Source organism: Sus scrofa, chromosome 17 (assembly GCF_000003025.6).
Source record: "Sus scrofa isolate TJ Tabasco breed Duroc chromosome 17, Sscrofa11.1, whole genome shotgun sequence".
Taxonomy (NCBI): domain Eukaryota; kingdom Metazoa; phylum Chordata; class Mammalia; order Artiodactyla; family Suidae; genus Sus; species Sus scrofa.
Genome location: NC_010459.5, coordinates 33,731,505 through 33,756,621, shown reverse-complemented (window position 1 = coordinate 33,756,621; position 25,117 = coordinate 33,731,505). Strand labels below are relative to the sequence as shown.

General features: G+C 45.8%; 1 protein-coding gene across 6 annotated transcripts; it reads right to left on the bottom strand.

Moving 5' to 3' along the window:
- LOC102161654 (tyrosine-protein phosphatase non-receptor type substrate 1) lies at positions 545–20,814 on the bottom strand. Of its 6 annotated transcripts, none has more exons than XM_013985183.2 (7): positions 20,679–20,814; positions 13,242–13,607; positions 7,080–7,397; positions 6,194–6,523; positions 5,610–5,762; positions 2,035–2,143; positions 545–1,405 (listed from the first exon to the last, which is right to left on the bottom strand). In XM_013985183.2, the coding sequence occupies exons 1-6, from the start codon at positions 20,728–20,730 to the stop codon at positions 2,037–2,039; spliced, it is 1,326 nt and encodes a 441-aa protein (XP_013840637.2). In that variant the 5' UTR covers positions 20,731–20,814; the 3' UTR covers positions 545–1,405; positions 2,035–2,036. The 6 variants fall into 6 exon arrangements, with proteins under 6 accessions (XP_013840637.2, XP_020933182.1, XP_013840638.2 ...); XM_021077523.1 differs by having other exon boundaries at positions 6,206–6,523; XM_013985184.2 differs by lacking the exon at positions 5,610–5,762 and having other exon boundaries at positions 20,679–20,813.

The window sequence follows — 25,117 nt, the reverse complement described above, 5'->3', positions numbered from 1 at the left end:
AGGGCAGGTGTGTTCCCAGGGGAGTGAGAACAACAACAGGTGGCGCTCTGTTGCAGTGCCCTCTTTGTTGCTGACCTCTGAGGTGACTGGGGCTGCAAGTGGTGGCTGTTCACAGACCCCTGGTGGTGGCAGGCAATGCCTCCCTCTGGTTTCTGAGATGACTGCTCTGCTTTGTCCCCAGCCCCTACAGATCACACAAGAGGCACCATGTCGTGCTTAGCCCCCTGCTGCCCTTAGCCCACACAAGGGGTGCCTGGTGTCCCATAGCCAGAGCAAGTGGCCCCTTGCCACCAGCAGCCCACGCCAGAGGCGCCCTGCCCTCTGAGAGTGAGCATGTGCCTAGGGAGATTGCTGTGGTGCTCTGCCTGTCCTGCTCTCACCCTCCGGACCAATGGCACCTTGCTTCTTGTGCAGGCCAAGACCTCCTCCCAAGTTCCCTCGGCTGTGGTGTTCTGCTCCCCAGCCCATGGCACACTGCTCCCTGGAACAGATCAAGTTTCCCCATCTCGCTTTTATGAGCTATAAATGAAATCAAGGCTGCCTCCAAGGCTTCTGGACACAGTGTATTTACCATGAGTCACAGAAGTGGAAGAGATGCAAGATGATAGGAGAACGAGCGTTCCCATGGCAAAGAGAGGAGGGGGTAAGAGTTTCTGGGTTTGAGGGTTAGGACATTAGGGCACAAAGAAAGCAGACGAGCTCCTGGTGTGGCTCAGTGGGTTCAGAACATAACAGAGTATCTGCGAGGATGTGGGTTTGATCCCTGGCCTTGCTCAGTGAGTAAGGATGTGATGTTGCCATAAGCTGCAGCATAGGTTGAAGATGTGGCTTGGATTGTCATTGCCATAGCTGTGGCACAGGCCTGAAGTGGCAGCTCCCATTGAACCCCTAGCCTGGGAACATCCATGTGGCAGAGGGGTGGCCATAAAAAGGGAAGATAAAAAAGGCAGGAGAACCACTTTTCTTCCTAAAGTCAGGATGGGGACCCATGTGTTCTCAAGATGTAAAGGAGCACATCAAAGGGTAGGGAGTTGGCTGAAGGCAGGAACCCACAAGACAGAAAAACTCCTTTGAGGAGGACATGATGTGTAGGTCCTGGCCATGTCCAAGGCCATGGAGGAGAGCCATTGATCTGTGTTGATTGGCCTTATTTCTCACATTCCAGGTAGACATCGTGAGTTGGTCCCCTGAGCTACCCGACCATGATCCCTGCTTGTGACCATGCATGAAGACGCAGCTCTGGCTGCTCCTGGAGCATATGTACAGGCAGGTCTCCGTGGAGGCGAGGAATTCGGAGTAGAGTCATGGCAGCTTCCATCTGGGTCCTTCTCCTGGGCTGGGCCCCTCAGGCGAGAATGAGGCAGGCGAGATGGAGAGTGACACCAGCAAGGGGGTGAGGAAGGAGCTGTGGGAAACGTGGAGAGTTATTATCTGCTCATCATTTGAGAAACGTTCCCTGCATTCTTCCTATAGGCCCAGGTGTTCTGTTCCTGGGACAGTTGTTCTGAAAGTATGGGCAGCATAGGCAGCCCTGAGATTGGACTCTGTGCCCGCCCAGCCTCCTTGCCAGGTCCTTATGCTCCTTCTCCAGCCCTTCCCCAGCCCGTCTGTCACATGGAGGGCTAGAGAGGGAACACCCCGAGAACAGCCTGTGTGGACTTCTCTACAGTACCCTAAAATGTGGTTTCTTTTTGTCCCAAGAGCCCCAGGATTTAAGTGACCTTGAAATGGTCTCCAAGTGAACCCGCTGCCCCTCCTTCAGCACCCTCTGCCCACTACCTCCACAGAATCTCTGGAGACAGCCTTTGTAAACCCCTGAGCCAGCGCACCTCCTCCAGGACCCCACACACTTGCTGGGAGTGGGGCACCTCTCAATGGGATCCAGGATCGTGCTGAAGGCATTGAGGGAGGTGTGTCTCCTTCTCGTAACTGCACGAGGGCCCTGACCCTGTGTGCCCTGAGGGCAGCCCCCACTGGGGATCTTGTGTCTTGTGGGACAGATCAATTCCTGCCCTCCCTTCCCCCAGAACTTACGGTCAGGTCCAAAACTTCTTGTGGACAAAGATGACAGAGACACCCACCAGCTGCAGGGCCTTCAGCACTAGGACAAGAGTTACTAGGAGAGGACAAGCTATCTTTTGGTCTGGAAATGAGAAGACAGGAGGACACATTAGAGAAGCCCCACTGGAGCCATTCCCAGGGGCCTCCACTTACACCATCTGAGGCGACCTGGGCCCATCAACACTCTGAGGCTTTGAACCTAATCCTGTCCTGAGCAATAAGTGGATCAGACATCAGGGTATGGAGGTCCCTCCTTCTCACCCACTCCTGTCTCAGGCTGCAGGGGTCCTATTACTTGAAGAGCAAATGCCAGAACTGAAAATAGCTGTGAGTCAAGAGAAAAATCATCCAAATCTGATGGATAAGCTGTCACCAAGCTGCCATCCCACCCTCTTCCAGCCACCAGGAGAAGTGCCCGAGAAACAGACAAGGGTAGCAGCAAAGGAACACAAAAGGTATTGAGAAATACCGTCACCAATGATAAATCCACCCTAAATTGCAGAAAACTGAAAAGTCTCCTGTAGAGAAGAGCAGACCTCACAGGATGGGGATTCAAAGTCGCCCTGATTGAAAAGAGTTGGCAGAGTCCCCTTACATGTCAACTCGGATGAACACTAGTGACTGCGTTAAGGCTTTTGAAAGGAGCACATTAGCTCAGGTTTTCGGAGTGAGGCCATCTGATTCCAAAGATTCTTCGAAGTAAAAGAGGGAGGCAAGAGAGTCAGAGAAGGAGGGGAGATGGGAAAACCAGTGATCAGGGGTGTGGGGCCCTTTGCCAAGGACTGTCGGACCTCTGGAAGCTGTCAAGGACAAGGAAAGGGATTCTCCTCTACACCTTCAGAAGGATCACAGCCCGGCCACCCCCTGTAGGCTTCTGTCCTCTACAAGTGTAGGACAGTGCCGTGGTCTTGTATTAGATCACTCCACCCGGCAAGTTCTTAGTGGCAATAAGAACCTCATTCAAGGAGGACACATGTCACTCAGCAGGCAGTCAGGATGTAACGTGTGTGACTCCTGGGTAGAAAAGGCAAAAACAAAGGAAGAAGAGCAGTTTGGCAATTGCGTGGTGAAGGGAAAAGGAAAAGTATGGGAGAGGGATTTGGGTTCCTGAAAGACAAAAGAACTACAAACCTAGAGGATTCAGAATCTTTCAAAACCACTGTCAAAACCACCAAGCAAGCAAGCAAGCCGAAACTCCATTAACATATTCGATGATGCTGTGCTGGGAGAAGCGAGATCCCTTAAGCTGGACATGGTGTCAAACCTCCCAATCCCATCAAAAGGAACAAAAAGATGTGCATCCTCATGCTAGACTCACTGGACCCAGGACAGCCATGGCTGTTGCCCTCAGGTGCCTGGGGCAGGCTGTGGGTCCCGGGCAGCACTGTCCCATAGGCATCTTGCCCGTTGCTCCAATCTACCAACCTAGACTCCCAGAAAACCATTTCCAGCCTTAATACACTAGCAGGCATGCCAGGTCAGCCACCTGGAAGCACCCACAGTACCAGCCAAAGCAGGAGATGGAAGATGACACAGCAAGTTCAAGTAGCCCCCAGATAAGAGGGAATGGACTTGGTTTTCCTGTTCTCCTTCTTTGGTCAAACAGGAACCCCAGAAACAACCTAGAAAGAGTGTAGGAGGGCTTTGAGGAGGAAGAGGAGGCAGAGCAGCTGGAGACCTGAGCACTGGCGGAAGAAGACAGTGGTCAGGCAGCAGGTCCACTCTCCTAGCGGCCCAGGAGGAGACCCAGGGATGGCACTGGACTAACGGAAAGGTCCCAACCAGTCGTGTATGTTCCTGCCTCAAGAAAGGACACAGAATGAGCAAAAGAAAGCTAAAGCAGAAGGAGGGAAAAAATAAAGAAGCAAAACCAATGAAACTGGAAAGAGGTACACAATGGAATACGTAACTGAAAGAAAAAACACAGGTTCTTTTAAAAGAAAAATAAAATTGAGAAACTTCTAGGTCTTCCGATTTAGAGCAAAAAGAAAAGCAACATGATACACGTCCAGTATCAGGTATCAAAGAGAGGACATCACTACAGAACCTGCAGACATCAAAACTGTAGTAAGAAAACACTATGAAGAATTGTAGAGGCAGAAATCATGGACTAAATACCTTAAGATGAAATAATTTGAATATTCTTAACGAATTCAAATTCTTGCCAGTAATTTGAAATCAAGAGTAAAGTGAGGTGTTCTGGTCGTGGCGCAATGGAAGCAATCTGACTAGGAATCATAAGGTTGCGGTTGTGATCCCTGGTGTCACTCCGTGGGTTAAGGATCCGGCCTTGCCGTGAGCTGCGGTGTAGGTTGCAGACTCGGCTCGGATCTGGCATTGCTATGGCTGTGGTGTAGACCAGCAGCAACAGCTCCAATCCGACCCCTAGCCTGGGAATCTCCATATTCCACAGGTGCTGGCCTAAATAAGACAAAGGACAAGAAGATGAAAAAAAAAAAAGGAATAAAATATTATTCTTGAGACACAGATGGTATCATAGGAAAATGTCCCTAAATATTTACAGAGGAATTAAGAACACTTTTTGTCCACCTAAGAACCATAAAATAAATTCTGGGGACTTCCCAAGATGGCTCAGCAGAAAGGAATCCGACTAGTATCCATGAGGATGTGGTTTGGATCCCTGGCCTCGTTTAGTGGGTCAGGGATCCAGTGCTGCCAGGAGCTGTGGTGTAGGTTGCAGATGGCTCCCATCTGGCACCACTGTGGCTGTGGCATAGGCTAGCAGCTGTAGCTCAGATTCCACCCTGAGCCTGGGAACTTCCACTTGCCGCGGTTGTGGCCCTAAAAAGAGAAAAGAACAGAAATAAAAGAAAACAAGGAAAGTTTCAAAAATTGAATTTGTACTCCACTTCAGATGATATAAGGGAATTATTGTTTATTTTACCAAGTGTGTAATGGTTTTGAGATGATCCATGTTCGTAATCATAGGACCACGCAACTGTGGGCTCTTTGGCCCTGGGCATGTGCACACAGGACTAAGTCATGAGTGGACACAATGATGCAACTTCTCTGTATCTCTGGTGTAAGGGAAGTGGGTGCTCCTCCCCTTCCTCCCTTTCTTCCTCCAGCAGGCAGAGGGACAGAGACTCTGGATGAACTAGTGTTGACTCCACAGATGAGGACAAGCAAAGGGCCCCTGGGAAGGACTCTGGGCCTTTGAAAGTTCCCCTGGAGTAAAGATTCCTGGAAATCCACTTGACCTTCTCCTGATGTTATGTGAGAAGACACGTTTTTGTCATAGAAAGGGGATCCCCCCCGTGACCTTGGCAGAAGCCCGGCTCAGGGGAACCTGCCTCTGCATAGTACCTACCCATTGTGCAGGCTGGTGTTTTCTGTCCTCAGAGAGGCAGCTTTACCTTGTTGCGTTCAGCCCAATCACCTGGACTAAAAGCAAGCCATCTTCCACCCCATCAGGCCCACTGCTTCCCGAGTCCCTTCTGTAAAGTCCAAACCCTCAGGGTGGTGGAAGCAGGAAAGGAGATCACCACTGCAGAGAGATTTGTGTTTAGTAAATGTGCAGTGAGCACCTGGGATCCCTGCTGCTCCACTGTCACAAATCAGCGACAAAGCAGGTCTGGACATGGACCCCTCTCGGTCACCCCAGTGCCTGGCCCAGACTCCAACTTCACAGTCTTCAGAGCGCCCCTTCCAGAAGTTCACAGAGCAGTAGGTACAGACGTCTGCTGGGGCGACATTAGTGATATGGATGGAAGAATCTAGGATGGAGAGAGACTAGGCAGAAGCTAGAAAGAAGGGGATGGAGGGAGCTGGGCGGACAGGGCAGGGTGAAGGTCATTACTGTTAACTGCCGAAAGCAAGAGGCAGGATGCTCTGACCAGGATGATCTCACGCTTTCCTTTTCTCCTTCCCTCCCTCCCTCCCTCCATCCCTTCCTTTAAATATGTTAATGTCAAAAGTTCTACAAAACTGCACTAAATTCTTATGAGTAGTAACTCGTGGAGAGTGGGATTTGGGGGAGGGGTGATCACTTCAACATTCTGCTTGATGTTAATAGATTTCTACAGTATTCTATTATAAACATGAATTACTACTCTACATATTTGAAAAAATATCTCATTTAAATGCCACGTCATGTGACCAGAAGCTTCACCATGATTTCCACCTGTGTCTTGTTCCTTCTGGTGGACATAAGCCTCCAGGGCATAGTTTCTGGTGACCGCCGGCTGCCCGTCATGCTCCACCTGGCAGGTGAGCAGCAGGGCCTCCCTGTGGGCAGATGAGTTCACCAGGAGCCAGCTGGTCCGGGTGAAGGTCCCATCCTTGTTCTCCATGAGGGTCGAGGCCGTTTCTGTCCGGGACACGGTTCCGTTCTCCAGCCAGGTCAGCTGTAGGCGCTGGGGGTAGAACTTCTTCACCAGGCAGGTGACATTCACCTGGCTCCCCGTCGGGGGCTGTTGGGTAACCTCCAGGGTGGGTGGAACTGAAACAGCACAGGCAGAAGCTCTGACCTTGTGGAACAGACAGGTCATGGGGAGGGGCTGGATCCCAGCTCCCAGCACAGCAGGGAGTCACCCAGGACCGAGCCAGGCCGGCCACGGGTGCTCTCACACCGAGGGGCTCTGGGCCTATGAATGAAAGCACTGACCACAGTGCAGGGCACACAGTAGGTGCTCCCGGACCTGTCATTGGGTGTAAGGAGGGAAATCAACAAGCACAGCCCCTGGCATGCGGTGGGAATATCATAACTGGCGCAAAACCCATGAAATCACCAAGCACACGGGGGCCTGGCTTAGAGCAGGTGCTCCGTCATTGGAGATGCTCTGGGTCGAGTCAGGCAACCTCTGAGCACAGGGCCTGGACATGACTGGTGTCCACCTCGTGGCTGCCTTTAAGGCAGCAGTGAGTGGCCAGCACAGCCAGGAGCCTGGTGGTTGGGCAGGACTGTCAGGAAGCAGATTCGAGGCAGTTCAAGGCAGGGGGAGGGCAGGCTGGGGGTTGGGGCAGGTGTGGCCGTGGGCTGATGTGAGGGTATCTACCTCGGATGATCTCAGACAAGTTGGCAGTTCCACGGAGAGGAGGGCCCCCTTGCAGGGTGACGTGGGCCACCTCGCAGATGACCTGGGAGTGCACATCCCCCGGGGCCAGCAGCACCTCGGTGGTGCTGGAGATGCTGTAGGAAACGTTTCCCTCGGGCTCCACGCTGGTCTGGGAGGCTGGGAGCTCATTGCCATTTTTGAACCATTTCAGGGAGATGTTTCTGGGGGAGAAGCCGTGGGATTTGCAGGTGAAGCGCACTGTCTGCTCAGGTGTGGCCCTCGCCGCAGGGCCTGAGACCACGGGCCGAGAGGGCTTGGCTACAAAAGGAGCATTTTTAAACAATCAACATGAGCGTGACTTCCCTCACTAAGCATAAGCGCGTGACGCACTTAAGAACTTTCAATATGTTATTTTTAATGCCCTGATAATGCTGGGCTGGCAGGTCAGCATCCTCAACTTTCAGAGGGACCCAGGTTCCCAGAGGTGAGCTCTGAGTAAGGGGCAGGGCCCACGTGGAATTCTGAGCCCACGCTCAATGTAAACCTTCCTTCCTCTGCCAGGTGATGTCCCACCGATCTGGGCACAGGAACAGAAGTGAGGATTCGTGTGTCACCCTCCTGGTCACGGTTCCTAGCTGGCCTCCCCTGCAAAACCCGTTATCCTGCCCAGCATTGTGGTGGGGGGTAAATCAGGCCGTGGAAGCAGCTTTGCTTTGAGTTAAATACATGCTGCTTCACAAAGCTAAACAAAGTAAATTGAGCCTTAACTCAAGACTTTACTTATATCCCAAGCCGTTCCCTCAGGTATTTACGAATATTCTTCAGAGTTTTCATTCTTTCCACAGATAATCTAGTAGGACTAAGGTGTCAATTCCTGACTGTCAAAGGGAGACGGCGAATTTTTTGGGAGTCGTGGTTCTTCTGTTGGGTCAGTGTGGGTTGAAAGCAAAGATTGCTGAATACAAAATCCAAAGGTGGGTAATTTCTTCATTGTGATTAAATCGGAAGAGACACAGACACAGGCTTAAGAAGCAGGTGGATTCATGGATCAGCAAATCAAAAGTGAGGGTGTTTTCACCCTGTGGAGGGTTCTGTGGGGTGTCTCCAAGTGGTTCCTTATTATCCAACACCTCCTGTGAAGGTTAGCCGGCAACAAATATCACAAATATTTGCATTTATACATTTTTACCTTGCTTCCTATAACTCATCAAATGTGTTTTCAGATATAGTAAAGAGGTATCTTAATATGTCAGGTCATAGAAACATCAGCACAAGCTATAGAAACACCAGCACCCTCACCCTCTAAAGGGTTTCTTCGCCACCTGTTGAGGGTTTCTTTGAAGCCGAAAATGGCCTGATCTCTCCTTCCCCCTCAGCTCGTTAATCCTCCCACCAGCCCCGTGAGGGAGGCCTGAGCATGGTCCCATGCATGAGATGAGGCTCAGGGAGGACGCGGCTGTCCTGAGTCATCCAGTCCCTGAAAGTCAGAGGTCATCTCACTGCACACAGGACTGAGAAATTTTAGTGCCTCTGTTCTTTATCATTGAGCCTCATTGTCTGATTCTTGACAAAGTGGATAAAGGACCACCTGGTAAGATGAGGGAGAAAGTATTAAAACCCAGAGTCTGGCACATAGTGGGTGCTTTGTCAGTAGCACCAGTGGTTGGTATTGTCTGATCTGGTCATTCCTAGTTCTAAAACTACCTACTGAATGTTTTTTTTTTTAAAGATTCTTAATATGGTGTTTTTAATTTGTTTTGTTTTGTTTTGTTTTACAATGTTTTCTAATTTTTCCATTATAGCTGATTTAGTGTTCTGTCAATTTTGAAAAAGACACATGCACGCATGTTTGCTGCAGCACTATTCACAATAGCCAAGCCATGGAATCAACCCAAATATCCATGGACCGATGATTGGATTAAGAAGATATGGTATATAGACACAATGGCATACCACTCAGCCATAAAAAGGAACAAAATAATGCCATGTGCAGCAACATGGATGGAACTAGAGACTTTTACACTAAGTGAAATAAGTCAGAAAGAGAAAGACAAGTACCGTATGATTTCACTTATATCTGGAATCTGATATATGGCACAAATGAAACTTTCCATAGAAAAGAAACACATGGACATGCCTACTTACTCTTTAGGCAGCGAGAAGGAAGAACATAAGCACAGGAAAATTAAACAAACAAATAAAAACTCTTAAATCTTGTTCCATGGAGCTGACATGAAAAACCTAAATGAAAAGAACAAAGGAGTAGAAACACCAGAGTATTATTCTCTTCCTCTGTTTTTAGGAATCCTTTCAGCACACAGGTTAGGAGAACAGGCTTTCCGAATACAAGATACCACAAGCATCTTCCTGCAGGTCAGCCCTTGACAGAGCTGGAAGCATTTGGAAAGGAGGGAGAGCAGCCTTCATGTGTGACACTTTGCTGTGTTGAGGCAGGAGGGCTCTGGGTTGAGCAGTGAGTGTTTGCAGGTATGTCCAAACTCTGTGTAGACATGGGAGTGTTGAGAGATGGGAAGGGTCCCTTAGCAATGAAGCTGGGGTCTGAACAGGCTGGCCTGAGGGGCAGGAAGCCCCTCTCAGCCCAGGTGAGCGCCACGGGGTGTGGTCTCTGTCAGTCCAACAGTTTTGTTTCTTGGGCTACTATGAGCTGGCCCTGGCCCAGCCTATGCTGAGGCCCTCACACCTCAAAGAGCAGTTCTTGCAGCTCCATGCCCAAGGTGGAGTCACCTTTGTCAGGGCAAAAGGACAGTTCTCCCTCTGGGACTCAGGGAACTTGGAGCCCAGGCTCCCCCACCCTGGCTGGGCATCAGCACCCTCTGCAGGAGGTAAAACCCTCGGCTGCCCAGGCCCACGTCTGCCCAAGTCAATCTGAATTTCTAGTGTGGAGCCAGGGTCTGGGGAGCTGGTCAGGTTTCCCAGCTCGTCCCGGATGAGGTTGAAAGGCACTGGCTCCACCCCATCCCCAGTGAGGCTTAGTCCTGGAGGGAAAGGGACCCCTCCGAGGTCCCTCTGGCTCAGGGGATCAGAGCGACCTTTGGTGGAAAGTGTATCACGTGCCAGGCTCAGCTCTAAGACCTTTCTAAGCATCGCTCAGTGGCTCTGAGGACAGTGCTGCCCCTGGTGGACCAGGACCCCGAGCATAATGTGGGGGGATTTGTCCAGGCCCCAGAGCCAGGAAGGGTCCGAGGCTGGATGGGGGCCCAGGCAGGGGCCTCGGCTCAGGCTCTCAACCTCTGTGCACTGACCCCCAGGAACTCCCTCCCTCACCCACCCACCGGGGCTCCTAGACGCTCTCCAGTCAGCACGGACTCCTGAGACCACACAGCTTGGGAGGCCAGCAGCCTCGCTGACAGAGAGACTGTCCTGTCACCAGGTCCCTGTACCCTCAGGACACCCTGCCCAAGCTGGTGTGATAACCCTCCTTGCACAGGGGAGGGGGTGAGGCCCAGCACAGGGAACTGGTCATGACCTTGACATAACACTGGCTTTGGGGCTCCCTGCTCTGTGCTGGGGATGTAGACAGAGCACCTCAGGTCCTTCCGACTCTCCTCAAAGGAGACCATGAGATGACCAGTTTATAATGAGAAACCTGAGGCTGAGAGCAATGAAGGGCCTGTCCCCCACCCTCCCCACTGTGTCCCAGAAGTCTTTCTTGTCACCTTGAAGCTTTCATGCCCATCAGCAGAGCCAGTGCCCCCCACTCACCCACATACTGATCCCCACCCTTCCTTTTTCCTCTGAGATTCCTGACCTCGAGCTGCTACAGGGAGGAGTGGCCTCCAAGGGCCCAGAACTGGGGCCCTTGAAGCATCAAGGGCCACCAACGGATCCTGACTCCTGAGTCTAGAATATGGGCTCTTGCTGGTGCAGGTCCCCAGGTAGTGCCCTCCAGCGAAGAGCTCCCCATCCTTGTCCTCAGTCTGCAGACCCAAGGATGGGCCTGTGTTGTAAGGTTGGGGTGGCCGGAGCCCTCTGTGCTCTTCCACTCTGCCCTGCGCAGGGATGCACCTGCAGGCAGCTCAGTGAAGGGGCAGCATCACAGCACTGGGGAGTAAAGGCTCCTGATGCTTTTCTTTTTTTTTTTTTTTTGTCTTTTGTCTTTTGTCTTTTTGTTGTTGTTGTTGTTGTTGTTGCTATTTCTTGGGCCGCTCCCGCGGCATATGGAGGTTCCCAGGCTAGGGGTTGAATCGGAGCTGTAGCCACCGGCCTAAGCCAGAGCCACAGCAATGCGCGATCTGAGCCGCGTCTGCAACCTACACCACAGCTCACGGCAACGCCGGATCATTAACCCACTGAGCAAGGGCAGGGACCGAACCCACAACCTCATGGTTCCTAGTCGGATTCGTTAACCACTGTGCCACGACGGGAACTCCATTTTTTTTTTTTTTTTTTTTTTTTTTGTCTTTTGTCTTTTTGTTGTTGTTGTTGTTGTTGTTGCTATTTCTGATGCTTTTCAATGTGTGGAGCCCTGTCTTTGAAGAAGAGATTCAGCACATCATGAGCATCGCATCTCTGCTGAATATGCTTGTGAAGCGAGACTTGCCTCCTACACTAGACCCTTTGAAATGCTTATTGCTGGGAGACCAGGAAGACCCCTATTACTACAGGGCTTTCAGGAGAGGCTGGAGCTTTCTGCACACTTTGACAAGCACAGCACGGTGTGCAGAGAACAGAGCTGTGAGTCAAGCTGCTTGGGGGTCCGCCTTGGCTCCCCTCCCTGCTCGCCAGCCAGGTCTGCTCTCTGAGCCTCAGTGTCCTCATCTACAAAGGAAAACCAGACGGCCCCTCCCTCAGAGCACAGGTTCCAAGGAGTAAGAGGCATGAGGAAGATTCAGCCTCTGAGGAGGGGCTGCTGCTCCCTGACCCCTCCCACTTCCTTCCTTTCTCATCCAGGGACTCATCGGGGCAGGGGCTTGGGCAAGAGGATGAGCCCTGTCCTGGGGGGCAGCAGATCTGAGGGGCATTGGAGCCGCTTACTAGCTGTGACTGGCGGGCAAGGGACTCCCCCTTGGGAAGTTTAGTAACATCTGCAAAATCAGGATGAAGCCACCTTCCCTGCTTAGGTCCAGGGCTTGTGGGGAGACTGGAGGCCTACCCTTACGAGGAGGGAAATTTCACAGTAAAACAGCAAAATTAAGATACACATACTGCCCTGTTGCCAAATCTAGTACTGGTGCTGTTGCTGTGTTGGGGATGCTCGGTTGGGTCAGGGTTATGGTACCTCTGGGTGGAGCATGGCGTAGCCTGAAGTCATTTTTACAGAGATTTTGAAATGTAGTATATGCCATAAATCTCATTTTTTGTCTTGTCCTTCAAGGAAACCCCTGCTACACTCCAAAGGGACACTAAATGACATGTTCACCTTAAATAAAATACACAGGCTGGAGCTCCTCCTGTGGCTTCTGAAGACCGGCAGTCCCAAGACCCAGGCTGGATTCCTGGCCTGGCCCAGCAGGTTAAAGAATCCAGCATTGGGACATCTGTGGGAAAGGTTGTAACAGCAGCTTAGATGTGATTGCTGGCCCGGGAACTCCACATGGTTGAGTGTGGCCAAAATAAAATTAATGAAAGGCACATACTCTCGGGCCTAGCAATGCCTCGTCCATGGATGTTTCCTCCTTGAGTAGTGATGCATCTACCAGGTTATCCACTGTAGCGCTTTCAGCCCAAGGTTGGGAAGAGCTTAGTGTCCTCAACAGGAGCCTGTCAAGTGAGCCATGCTCTGTGCATACGCTGAGTGTTGAGCAGTTGTTAAAACAATGGGCAGCTCTGGGGGCTGATGTCTTGGGCACATTGCGGGGGCAATCTCTGGGGGCAGGAGGTGAGGTCTGGCCAGTGACCAGGCAAGCCCCTTCGACTTGCTGTTCCCTTATCCCTGAAGGCAAAGTGCTGTGGAGCCAAGCTGACTGGGGGCCCAGACCTTTCCCACCAAATACCAGTCCTGGGGCCTTGAGCAGATAGCACAGCCTCTCAAGCCCTGAGATTTCCTGGTTAACCAAAGGGAGTGAAAGCAAATCAAGAGCCAGACCATAATGTAAGCACGCTCTGCCTCTCCTGGTTCTTAATTCTTGCTGGAAGAGTGGAGGGCCTTCTGACTGAGGTGCTGTCACAGAGCAGGGGGTGAGGTGTCCCCGCCATACTCACCACTCACAGTGAGCTGAGTGCCTGGCCCAGACCTAAACTCCACGTCCGCAGGGCTCTCTCTCCGGAACTTCACACAGTAGTAGGTCCCGGCGTCTGCTGGGGTGATGTTCCAGATGCGGATGGAAAAGTCCTTGTTGTCTCTTCTCGTGACATCTGAAGCATTTGTTACTCGGGGGGAGTGGCCCCGAGGATCTCCTTTGAAATCGTAGATTAACTCCCGGGCTGGTCCTGCTCCCTTGAACCACCTCAAGGGCCCAGTGGGGATCAGGGAGGTCACAGTGCAGGGCAGAGTGGCCGTCTCTCCAGCTGCGACAGACACGGACCTCTCAGGCTGAAGCACCTGCAGCCCCTCCTCACCTGCTGCTCCTGGAGGGAAACACACAGCAGTTGGTTATTCATCCTTAGGTGGTCCTGCAGGTTTTCTGAGTGCACCATGTGTGGGCCTTGAGCTCAGCCCATTGATGTACATTGCATGCAACCTTCACACTGAGCCTGTAACACGAGACCCTCATATGAATGAGAGAACTGAGGCACAGAGAGGGTTAAGGATGTGGCAGAGAATGGGTTTGTGTACTTGAGACCTTCCTTTCTACCACGTCACGATTCACCTAATACTTCTGACTGTTCCCTTTGTGGCCTCATGGTGGGTTGCTCTTCTGGCATTTGCATTAGGTGGGACCACATGACTTCTTTAGACCACTGAGTCATGTGGAGAAGTGATGGATGTATTTTGTAGGTTATTCTTTTAATTGCAAGAACCTTTGGACCACCTTTCCTCTTCCCCAGAGGTCAATATGCTCATGATGGAGTCCGTGCTTCCACCTGGCTCCTGGATCAACAGTGATGTGCTGAACTCCCAACACATGGTGAACGTTTAGTTTCAGGAGAAAGTCAAACATTGTTTCAAGTCCCTGGGTTTTTTTTTTTCCAAAGACATAGTTGTGTTATATAAGTTACCTAAGGCTGCTATAATAAATTCTGAAAACTTGAGTGGCTTAAAATGACAGTTTATTATTTTATAATTCTGTATGTCAAATAATCAACAATAGTATTACTGGATTCAAATCAGCATGTGAGCTGGGCTGCATTTCTTCCACAAGCTCTGATTCCAGCCTTTCCAAATTTTTTTTTTTTTTTTTTTTTTTGCTTTTTGCTTTTTCTAGGGCTGTACCTGTGGCATATGGAGGTTCCCAGGCTAGGGGTCTAATTAGAGCTGTAGCCGCTGGCTTACGCCACAATCACAGCTATGCGGGATCCTAGCCACTTCTGCAACCTACACCACAGCTCAGCTCACAGCAACCCCAGATCCTTAACCCACTGAGCGAGGCCAGGGATGGAACCTGCAACCTCGTGGTTCCTAGTCGGATTTGTTAACCATTGAGCCACGACGGGAACTCCTTTCCAAACTTTTGAGACTGTTTCTGCTCCCCGTCTCATGGTTTCCACCTTCCTATTGCTCCAATCTTGCTTCCACTGTCAGTTGTACTTCTCCATTTTTGCATTCCTTGTGATTACAAAGCCACACTCCTTCTCTGATGGGCTTTGAACCCAGCCAAAACTCAAATTGGGACTCAAATCCACCATCTCCGACTAGGAAGGGACTCAAACCGACGGGCTTCTAGTTGAAACCACTCACCTGGTGTCAGGACTTACTGAAACTCGGGTTCTTTTGTTTCATCACAGAATGAATTGAGCATGAGGCAAAGTGGTAGGCAGAGAGTGAGTCTTATTAGCATAGGATGCTTGTGAGAGACAGAAGCAGACTGGCAAAGGAAGAGGCTCCCTTTTCATAGTCCAAGAAAAAGTGGGGAGGGGAGAAGACCACCTTCTTCCTCATTTGGGGGGAGATGTCAAGGCTTATATCTTTAGTTCCTCCTCTGACCCTATATGGTTTAACCAGAATGTCATGGTTTATTAGCAAAAGGGTGGTACTATATACTAAAATATGGTACTTCATCTCAGGTTTTGGTATAATGTCCCCTCTTGCTAGCTTTTTCTTTTTTTTCTCCTTTCACCTATATTTTTATCTTGAATATATGCAGAAATGCTGGTCTTCCAGGACCCTTAACTCCTTGACTTCATGTAAAAAGATTCAGATGCCACATCGATTGTCCTGTATTCTATCTGGTTTGCGGCTCCAGTGTGTCTGGAGCCTAGAGGTTCTTGGTCTTCCTTCAAGGTAGTGTAGATGTTTGCTTGGTTACTGCAGTCTTTTCCTGGGTGGTCATTAGATTATGACACTCTCCCAAACTCCCTAAAAATTCCCTTTCTGTTTTCAATCCCCTAGTGGGATGTTTAAACTAACTAATTATCTTATTTTATCCCCATCATCACTGCTATTGGGCCATCTTGATAACCTAGGGTATTCTCCAATACAAGAATCTTAATCATTTCTGAAAAATCTCTTTTGCCGTGTAAAGTAATACAGGTGAGTATTAAGACATAAATCTCTTGAGGAGGGGGGCTCTTTTCTGTCTACCACACACATCTGTTCTGATAGTTACAGAAGCCAGTTGCCGTAACAGTAGTATATGCATGTGTTATTGGCACCCAGGATGAATGACAAAACAGTTTACTGGAATCTGAGAGAAGGGCTCTTCGTGCAGCCTACTGGTCAAACACTTTGTAAAATTAAACTTAATCACTAACAGAAAAAAAAAAAAAAAAGGTCCTGGATACAGAGAAATCAAACAACATCCTCGTAAAAAAAATCAGTAGGTCACAGAAGAAATCTCAAGGGAAACTGGAGAATGCTTGGGGACAAAGAAAAGCATAAGCACGCCGGAGTTCCCATTGTGGTGCAGCAGAAATGAACCCGATTGGTATCCATGAGGACTCAGGTTCGACCTATGGGCTCACTCAGTGGGTCAAGGATCCCCGTGTTGCTCTGAGCTGTGGTATAGGTTTTAGGCATGGCTCAGATCCCTCTTTGCTGCGGCTGTGGCATAGGCCAGCAGCTGTAGCTCTGATTTGACCTCTGGCCTGATTCAGCCTCTAGCCTGGGAATTTTCATATGCCGTGAGTGCAGCCCTAAAAGGACAAAAAAATAAAAATCATAAACACATAATATCAAAACATGTGAAGTGCACAGAAAGCAGCTCTAAAAGAAAATTAATAAAGGAAATTGATAACTGAAAATGCAGACAGTTAAAAAAGATCATAAATCAGTAAGTTTACAGTATATTCGAAGAAACTAGAAAAAGAAGCGTCAAATAAACCCCAAACCTAAAGTTAGCAGAAGAAAGGAAATAGTCAAGATTAGTGGAGAGAAAACTAAAATGTGAATAGAAAAACAACAGAGAAAATCAACAAAACCAAGAGTGGTCCTTCAAAAATAAAACACAGTTGACAAAACTTTGGCTAGATTGACTAAGGGGAAAACAAAGAGAGAGAGAACACTCAAAGAACTAAAACTGGAAATAAAAGAACATATACTAGTAATTTTACAGAAATGAAAGGGAGTATAAAAGAGTACTGTGAACAAATGAACACCAAACAATTGGATAACCTAGAGAAAATGGACACATTCCCAAAAAAGCAGAAAACCAAGGTGTTGAATCAGGAAGAAATAGAAAATGAGAGTAGGCCAATAACTAGTAAGAAGATTCAGTCAATAATCAAAAGCCTCCCGACATAGAAAGGCTCCAGACCACTTGTCTTCACTGGTGAATGCTTTCACACTTTTAAAGAAAACTAACATTCCTCTTCAAATGCTTCCCCAAAAATTTCTGAATCCTATTGAATCCTATTGAAATTCATTCTCAGGCATTATCCTGATACCAACCAAAGGCATAACGAGAAAAATACAGACAAATATCTCTTGGACTATTATTGCAGCAATTCTCAACAAAATTTAGCACCCAATTCAATGGCACATTAAAAGAATTATGCACCAGGACCAGTTGGGATTTGTGAAAATCAAACAATGTATTTTACCACTTCAGTAACTGAAGGAAGAGGAGAAATAAAAGATCATTTTGTTTGATGCAGAACAAGCATTTGACAAAGGTGAACACATTTTCATGATTAAAAACAATCAATAAAGTAGGAATAGATGGACATATCTCAATAGCTGAAGTCACATATGAAAAAGCCACAGCTGATAGCATAGTTGATGATGAAATTCTGAAAGTGTTTCACCTAAGGTTAGGAAGAGAAAGGAGGATGCTCACTGTGCCACTTCTAGCCTACACAATACCGGAAGTTCCAAGAAAAGCCATTTGGCAGGAAAAATATACAAAAGATATTCAAATTGGAAAGAAAGAAGGAAAATTATCTCTGTTTGTACATGACATGATGTTTTATGTCCTAATTCTAAAGATTCCAACATTCAAAACTGTCAGAGCTAATTTAAAAATTCAGCAAATTTTGAGATATAAAATCAACACATGAAAATCTGTTGCTTTTCTTAGCTGAAATGTTCTATTAAACAGGTATGGTCTGATAGCAGGGCTATAAATCAGAGCTGTTGTTGCACCACAAACCATCCTGTTTCTTTTTCATTGCTTCCCTGCACTGTAAGGAGAAAATCTTGTGGTTCAACATTGCAAGATGTGATTTCAGTTCAGCTAAGTTTTTCTTCCAGAAGTTCATGTCTCAGAATATTGAATTCTTTCTCTCCCAGCCCAGATCCTATGCATGAGGAAATCCTGTTGCCTCTTCTTCAGCGTGCAGCCAAAATCTGAACTCTTTCTTCTATATCTACTACTGTCCAGGTGCAGCCAGTTTAATTTTATTGTATTGCATTTTGCATGAATGTAATGACTTCAAATGCTCTAGTTGCGTCTGTCTACATCCTGTGGTACTCAACACTCAACCAAATGCTAGAATAAATGAAAACTCATGTCAGATCCCGTCAGTTCTCCCTTCAAAACCTTGTTATGGCAACCATTTCACTCAGAGCAAAAGTCCAAATCCTTGATCTCAGGAGGAAGATTATCTTCTTGGGGCCTTTGCACATGCTGATCCCTATAAGAAAGGCTCTTCCCCCAGGTGACCACATGGCTCACTCCAGCACCTTCTTTCAGTCTTTGCTCACATGTCCCCTTCTCAAGGATGCCCACCCAGGACTGTCATGTTTAAAACATATCCTGCCCTACAGATTCTCCCAATGATATTATCCGCTACTCTTTTTGAAAAACACCTATCGCTTTCTAACTGGTTATACCATTTACTTAACTATTGTTTATTGTTATTTCCTCTACTAAGAATAATCATGAAGGCACCTGCTTTGTCTCTTTAACACACCACTGCATCCCAAGTTCCTGTAACATTTCCTGGCACATAGTAGGTATCCAAAAATATATGTATGATGTATGAATTGTCAAGTGTGATTATCTCTCTGAGGTGCTGAATTTTAACTGGGTAATCTCTGTGGAAATTACGTCAGAAACTGAGTTTCCCATGTAGATTATTTGGTAAAAAACAAAAGCGATTTGCCTGTATGAAGGAAGCAGAAGAGCCCAGCAGAAGAAAACCACAAACCCTCTTCTCCACACTCTCACCCTTCTCCACATGTATTGGCAGAAGCTGCAGAAACCTCATGAATTGGAAGCAGGGGCACAGTATTGAGAACAATGGTTAAATCTATGAGCTCTAGTTGCTTGGGTTCAAATCATACCTCTCCCATTTACCACTGAATGACCTTGAACCTCTCCTTGCTCAGTTTTCTTATCTGTAAGGCAGGGGTGACAAGAGCATCTAGCTTAGATATAAGGATCACATGAGTTAACAACCAAAAGGCACTTCCAGCAATGTCAGGCACATGGTGAGTGCTCAAGAAAATGAAAAGTTATTACTCACTTGATCTCCTAAGACCTGGAATATTCAACTAGCATGAGATAAAGACAGATATATAGATATGGATATAATCACAGATATAGAAAATATGAATATAATATAGATATAAGTAATATAGGCAAGAATCCCCTTCTTTCTTCCTCACCCCTACTGAGCAAGGAAGAGGGGATGCTGAGATAGCAATGCACAAAATTCTATTCATTTACCAAAAGAGAAGTTTCCTTGTCTTAACAGCTTGGGGAAGAGAAAGAGGTAGATTTATAGAGAAGCAAACAAGGAGAGATGTTGCTAAAAGACAACAAATACTAAATATCTGTTCATGTTTTTTAATGTAACTAAAAATGATTTGAGAGCAACAATAAGGAAGTCTTTTTGAAATCCCATGTGTCTGGGAACATTTCCTCACACCCATTCATAAACACAGACACAGACACACACAGACACACAGGCACACACACACACACACACACACACACACACACACACAAATGTAGGCATCCACAACCATGAATTAAAGTGTAGCTTAGCATGCTAGCCTACAGGTTGTTTTGAAGATTAAATGAAATTACAACACACATTAAAAGTAGTAAACAATTTTGGAGTTCCCATCATGGCTCAGTAAAAACGAATCTGACTGGCATCCATGAGGACGCAGGTTCAATCCCTGGCCTTGCTCAGTGGGTTGGGGATCCGGCATTGCCATGAGCTGTGGTGTAGGTCACAGACACACCTCAGATCTGGCAGTGCTGTGGCTGTGGCATAGGCCAGCAGCTACAGCTCCAATTCGACACCAAGCCTGGGAACCTCCCTGTGCTGCAGGTGCAGCCCTAAAAAGAGGAAAAAAATAAATAAAAGTTAAGAAAAATTTAGCACTGGGAACTATGTCTAGTCACTTATGACAGAACATGATAATGTGAGAAAATGCTATGTGTACATGTATGTGTAACTGGGCCACCATGCTGTACAGTAGGAAAAAAATTGGGGAAATGATTTAAAAAATAAAATAAATTTTAAAAAAGATCTGCTATAAAAAATTAAAAAATAAAGTAGTAAACAATTTAGCACATAGGAAACAACCAACACATTGCTAACAAAAGTTTGGAAGTACACGTAGCAAGATTTAAGCTCTGATGACCTTTGAGTGGCAGGATGGGTAATGACAAATATACTATTTGCTTTTCCTGTTCTTTTCTGCCATTAGCCTCCTCTGAGAAGCTGAGCTGCATAATGTGCTTAAAAGAATCAACTCTGAAGCTGAACAGCCTGGACTCAAATCCTGTTCTCCACTGCCTTAGGTAAGTGACATTGGGCAAGTTATTCTCTTTGCCTCAGTTTCCCCATTTTCAGTTTAGGAGTAATAGTCAATTATCACACTGGGATAATTAAGGCACATAATCTTGTTATTGTCAGTTTTGAAGTATCATCTGTTTTGATGAGTCTTGTAACCAGTTGCAGAAAATGGATCCAGAAAAGGAAATGCTCAGATCCATGATTTCATGCTCTGGATAATGCCCAGTCCTTGACTTGTTCTGACTGCCCTGAAGGGCACACCCAAGTTTACATGGAAACTCTAGAAGTGCAGGGGTAGGGGGAGATGCAGGGGGCAGGGAGAGGGGATCTACCCCAAGGAATGCTCACCTGTGAGTCCCAGCATTAGAATCAGCAGCAGGCAAGGAGGAGGGATGGGCATTGTGGAGACCTGAGGAGCCTGGTCTGTCCAAATGTGTGTCCTGGTGAGAACTGGACTTCTGTGCTCTGTGGAGAGGAGAGAAGCCCCACTTCCTGTGATATAAGAGGAAGTGCCTATGATTGGATGAAATGGCCATGAGATAGTAACTTACTTCTGGATTCTAGATAGTTCCTACTCCTAAATGGAGAAGCAGGGGGGGGGGGGGGGGGGGGGGGGGGGGGGGGGGGGGGGGGGGGGGGGGGGATTGGGCTGGGGGGTAGGCTAGTACTAAGCTCCGATGGAAGCGAATCATATGCGGAGCGCCAAGAAATAGCAAAAAAAAAAAAAAAAAAAAAAAAAAAAAAAAATCAAGAAGAGAATGTGGCTACGAATTGTAAGTTGATAAGTTACTTACCTTATGTTTCCACAGAGATTGAACAAGCTTAGCAGAAATGTCTTCCTCCACACTTGGGGCCTCTGTTGTCTCCACTGGGCTCCTCAACCCCTTCATGGTGAGTCCCCATTTGGAGCTCTAAGCCTAGAAGGACTTGTAGTTGTAGGTTGTGTACATAGTCCCAAGCCCAGGACCCTAGGATGGGGCTGGCTGGTGGTCAGTCTCATTCTGCACCTGCCCCGACAAATATTTACTCAACTGGAAAAAGGAAGAGGGTGCCAGGCCCTTTTCAGCATTGGGATGGATTGAGATCTTCTCCTGAAATGACTCCCTATTCCAACCCTTTATTGATGTAACTGTTAAAATTTAGCTCAAATGCACAGTGCAATGTGAACCTCAGAACTTGTATGGCCTATGTCCAAAAATGAATCATTTACTACTTCCTTTAGGAGAGAAGTGGGTTATATGACTCAGAAATTATACTCCCAGGTTTTTATCTCAGAGAAATGAAAAATACGTCCAAAAAAAAACCCTGTGCACAAATTTATAGCAGATTTCTTTGTAAAGCAAAAAACTGGAAAAAATTAAAATGTCTAATTATAAGTGAACAATTTAACAAATTATAGTACATCTGTACCACTAAATGCTGCTCAGTAATCCAAAGGAATGAGTTATATATGTATGTGACAACTAAAAATTCCTTTAAGGCATTATGTTGAGTGAACAAAGCCAATCTCAAATGTCAATTCCACTTATACAACATTCTCAAAATTATAGATATATAGAAAACAGAATGGGATTTGCCAGAGGTTTGGTTTAGTGGGGATGTACATCATTTTAAAGGGCTAGCACATGGAAAACTTTGTGGTCATGAAATGGTTTGCACCCTCATCATGGTGGTGGTTACACAAATATACACATGAGACGATCAATACAAGTTAAAACAGATTGCTATAAACTCAGCTTTCTCATAGTCATAATAACAGAGACATTGTCTATTAAGTTATCTAAAACTATAATTATATAGTGTTATGAGGGTATAAGATATTCATGTGTGACCTGAGATCAGGAGTAACAAAATATTACATCCCCATCTTCCACAGTGGGATGTCATTAAATAATGTCTAAGAATAATAAATCAAGCAGTAGCAATATAAGCATGCTATATGGCATATAATAGTAAAACTTAAAATAATCAGTTAAAAGAGTTGAAAGTTGTTTCTTCTGGGATGTGTAAAATGGCAGGAGATTAGGGAGACTCCAATTTTCATATATAGAACTTGTAGAACTATTTGACTTGTAAACCATTTGTATATGAATATTTGATAAAGCTAAAACTAATGTAGATGATTGGATTAATGTTAACAGAGTTCCATATAAAAATAATACTCTTATTATTAGCAATAGTAAGAGATTTGTCAGCTTGCCTGATATAACATTGATGACCTACCTCAATTACAATACTATACAATGGTCAAAACCACTGAAAACAGTAATCATAATTTTTAAAGATCCCAATATTAAATATAGTTGTAGTTAGAGATGCATAAGACCATCAGGGGAAAAAATTGCAAAATTATGTATTTAAAATCATTTAAAAAACCTAAATGAATAGAGGTATATTGTATCCAAGAATTTGAAAATTCAATATTGCAGATGTCAATTTTCCCAAATTAATATATACACTCAATGCAATCAAATAATAATTCTAAAACAGTTTTTCATGAAACTTGAAAGAGTGATTTTAAAATACATTTGGAGACTGAAAGTAAGGGGATGAAATGACCAGAAAGCAGGTATCAATACTCACATAAAATAGACCTTAAAGCAAAGTCTATAACAAAAGACAAAGAAGACATTATATAATAATAAAGAGACTAATACAAGAAGAGGATATTAAACTCATTAACATGTGTATCTAATACAGGAGCACCTAAATATACAAAGAAAATATTAACAGGCATAAAGGGGGAAGTTGACAATAACATAGTAATAGTAGGAGACTTTAACCCCCTTACATTGATGTACAGATTGCACAGAGATAAAATCAATAAGGAAACAATAATCTTAAATGACACAGTTGACCAGTTGAAATTAATACATATCCACACAAAACCAGCAGAATAAACATCTTTTCAAACGCACATGCAACTTTCTACAGGATAGATCATATACAAGGCCACAAAGCAAGTCTCAACAAATTTAAGAGGATAGAAATTATATCAGGTATTTTTTTCCCAACCACAATGATTTGAAAGTAGGAATCAATTACAGGAAGAAAAATGGGGGAAACACAAGCACATGGAGACTAAAAAACATACTAGCAAAAAACCAATGGGTCAATGAAGAAATCAAAAAGGAAAGCAGAAAATATCATAAGACAAATGAAAATAAAAACAAAACTTTCCAAAATCTGTAGGATGTAGTGAAAACATTTTGAAGAGGGAAGTTTATAGCAATACAGGGCTATTCAAGAAACAAGGAAAACTTCAAACAATATTACCTACCTTCTAAAGGAATTAGAAAAGGGATAACAAGTGTTCCCATTGTGGCTCAGTGGATTAAGAACCCAACATAATGTCTGTGAGGATGTGGGTTCGATCCCTGGCCTCACTCAGTAAGTTAAGGATCTGGCATTGCCACAGGCTGTGGCATAGCTCATAGATGCACCTCAGATCTGGTGTTGCTGTGTCTATTGACCCAGCTGTAGCTCTGATTTGACCACTAGCCCAGGAGCTTCCATATGCCACAGGTGAGGCAAGAAAAGAAAAGAAAGGAAAATAAAAGAGAGAACAAAGTAAGCAAAGTCAGCAGAAGGAAAGAAATAATAAAGCTCATAGAGGATATAAATAAAATAGAGACAAAAACATAATAGAAAAGATAAATGAAACAAAGAGATGGTCTTTCAAAAAGGTAAACAAAATTAATAAACCTTTAGTCAAGTTGATTAAGACGACAGGGGACCAGGAGTTCCCGTCGTGGCGCAGTGGTTAACGAATCCGACTAGGAACCATGAGGTTGCGGGTTCGGTCCCTGCCCTTGCTCAGTGGGTTAACGATCCGGCGTTGCTGTGAGCTGTGGTGTAGGTTGCAGACGCGGCTTGGATCCCGCGTTGCTGTGGCTCTGGCGTAGGCTGGTGGCTACAGCTCTGATTCAACCCCTGGCCTGGGAACCTCCATATGCCGCGGGAGCGGCCCAAGAAATAGCAACAACAACAACAAAAGACAAAAAAAGACAAAAAAAAAAAAAAAGAATATAAAATTCAGAAAAGGCATTTTCTTCAATAAGTGGTGCTGGGAAAACCAGACAGCTACATGTAAAAGAATGAAATTAGTACATTTCTTCACACTATATACAAAAATAAACACAAAATGGATTAAAGAACTGAATGTAACACCAGAAACCATGAAAATCCTAGAAGAGAACATGGGTAGAACACTCTTTGACATAAATTGAAATTGTAACGATATGTTTTTGGATCTGTCTCCTAAGGCAAAAGAAACAAAAAGCAAAAATTAAAAAATGGGACCTGATTAAAATTAAAAGCTGTTGCACAGCAAAAGAAATCACTGACAAAATGAAAAGATAACATAATGAATGGAAGAAAATATTTGCAAATAATATGACCAATAAGGTGTTAATATACAAAATATATAAATAGATCATACCACACAATGTCAGAAAAAACAACCCAATTTAAAAATGGTCAGAAGACCTGAGTAGGCATTTTTCCAAAGACATACAGATAGCCAACAGTCTCATAAAAAGATGCTCAACATTGCTAATCATCAGAGAAATGCAAATTAAAAACACAGTGAGGTACCACCTTATACCTGTCAAAATGACTATCATCAAAATTTCTACAGATGATAAATGGTGACAAAGATACGGAGAAAAGTGGACACCAGTACACTGTTGATGGGATTGTAAATTGGTGCAGTCACTATGGAAAACGGTATGGAGGTTTCTCAAAAAACCAAAAATATAACTACCATACGACCCAGCCATTCCCCT

Excerpts from the sequence above, each read along its gene's own strand:
- LOC102161654 (XM_021077522.1), bottom strand. The coding sequence starts at position 20,730 with ATGCCCATCCCTCCTCCTTGCCTGCTGCTGATTCTAATGCTGGGACTC. Across the intron at positions 13,608-20,678 it reads TCTAATGCTGGGACTCACAG|GAGCAGCAGGTGAGGAGGGG; the intron begins GTGAGCATTCCT and ends GTTTCCCTCCAG. Across the intron at positions 7,398-13,241 it reads CACTCAGCTCACTGTGAGTG|CCAAGCCCTCTCGGCCCGTG; the intron begins GTGAGTATGGCG and ends CTCCTTTTGTAG.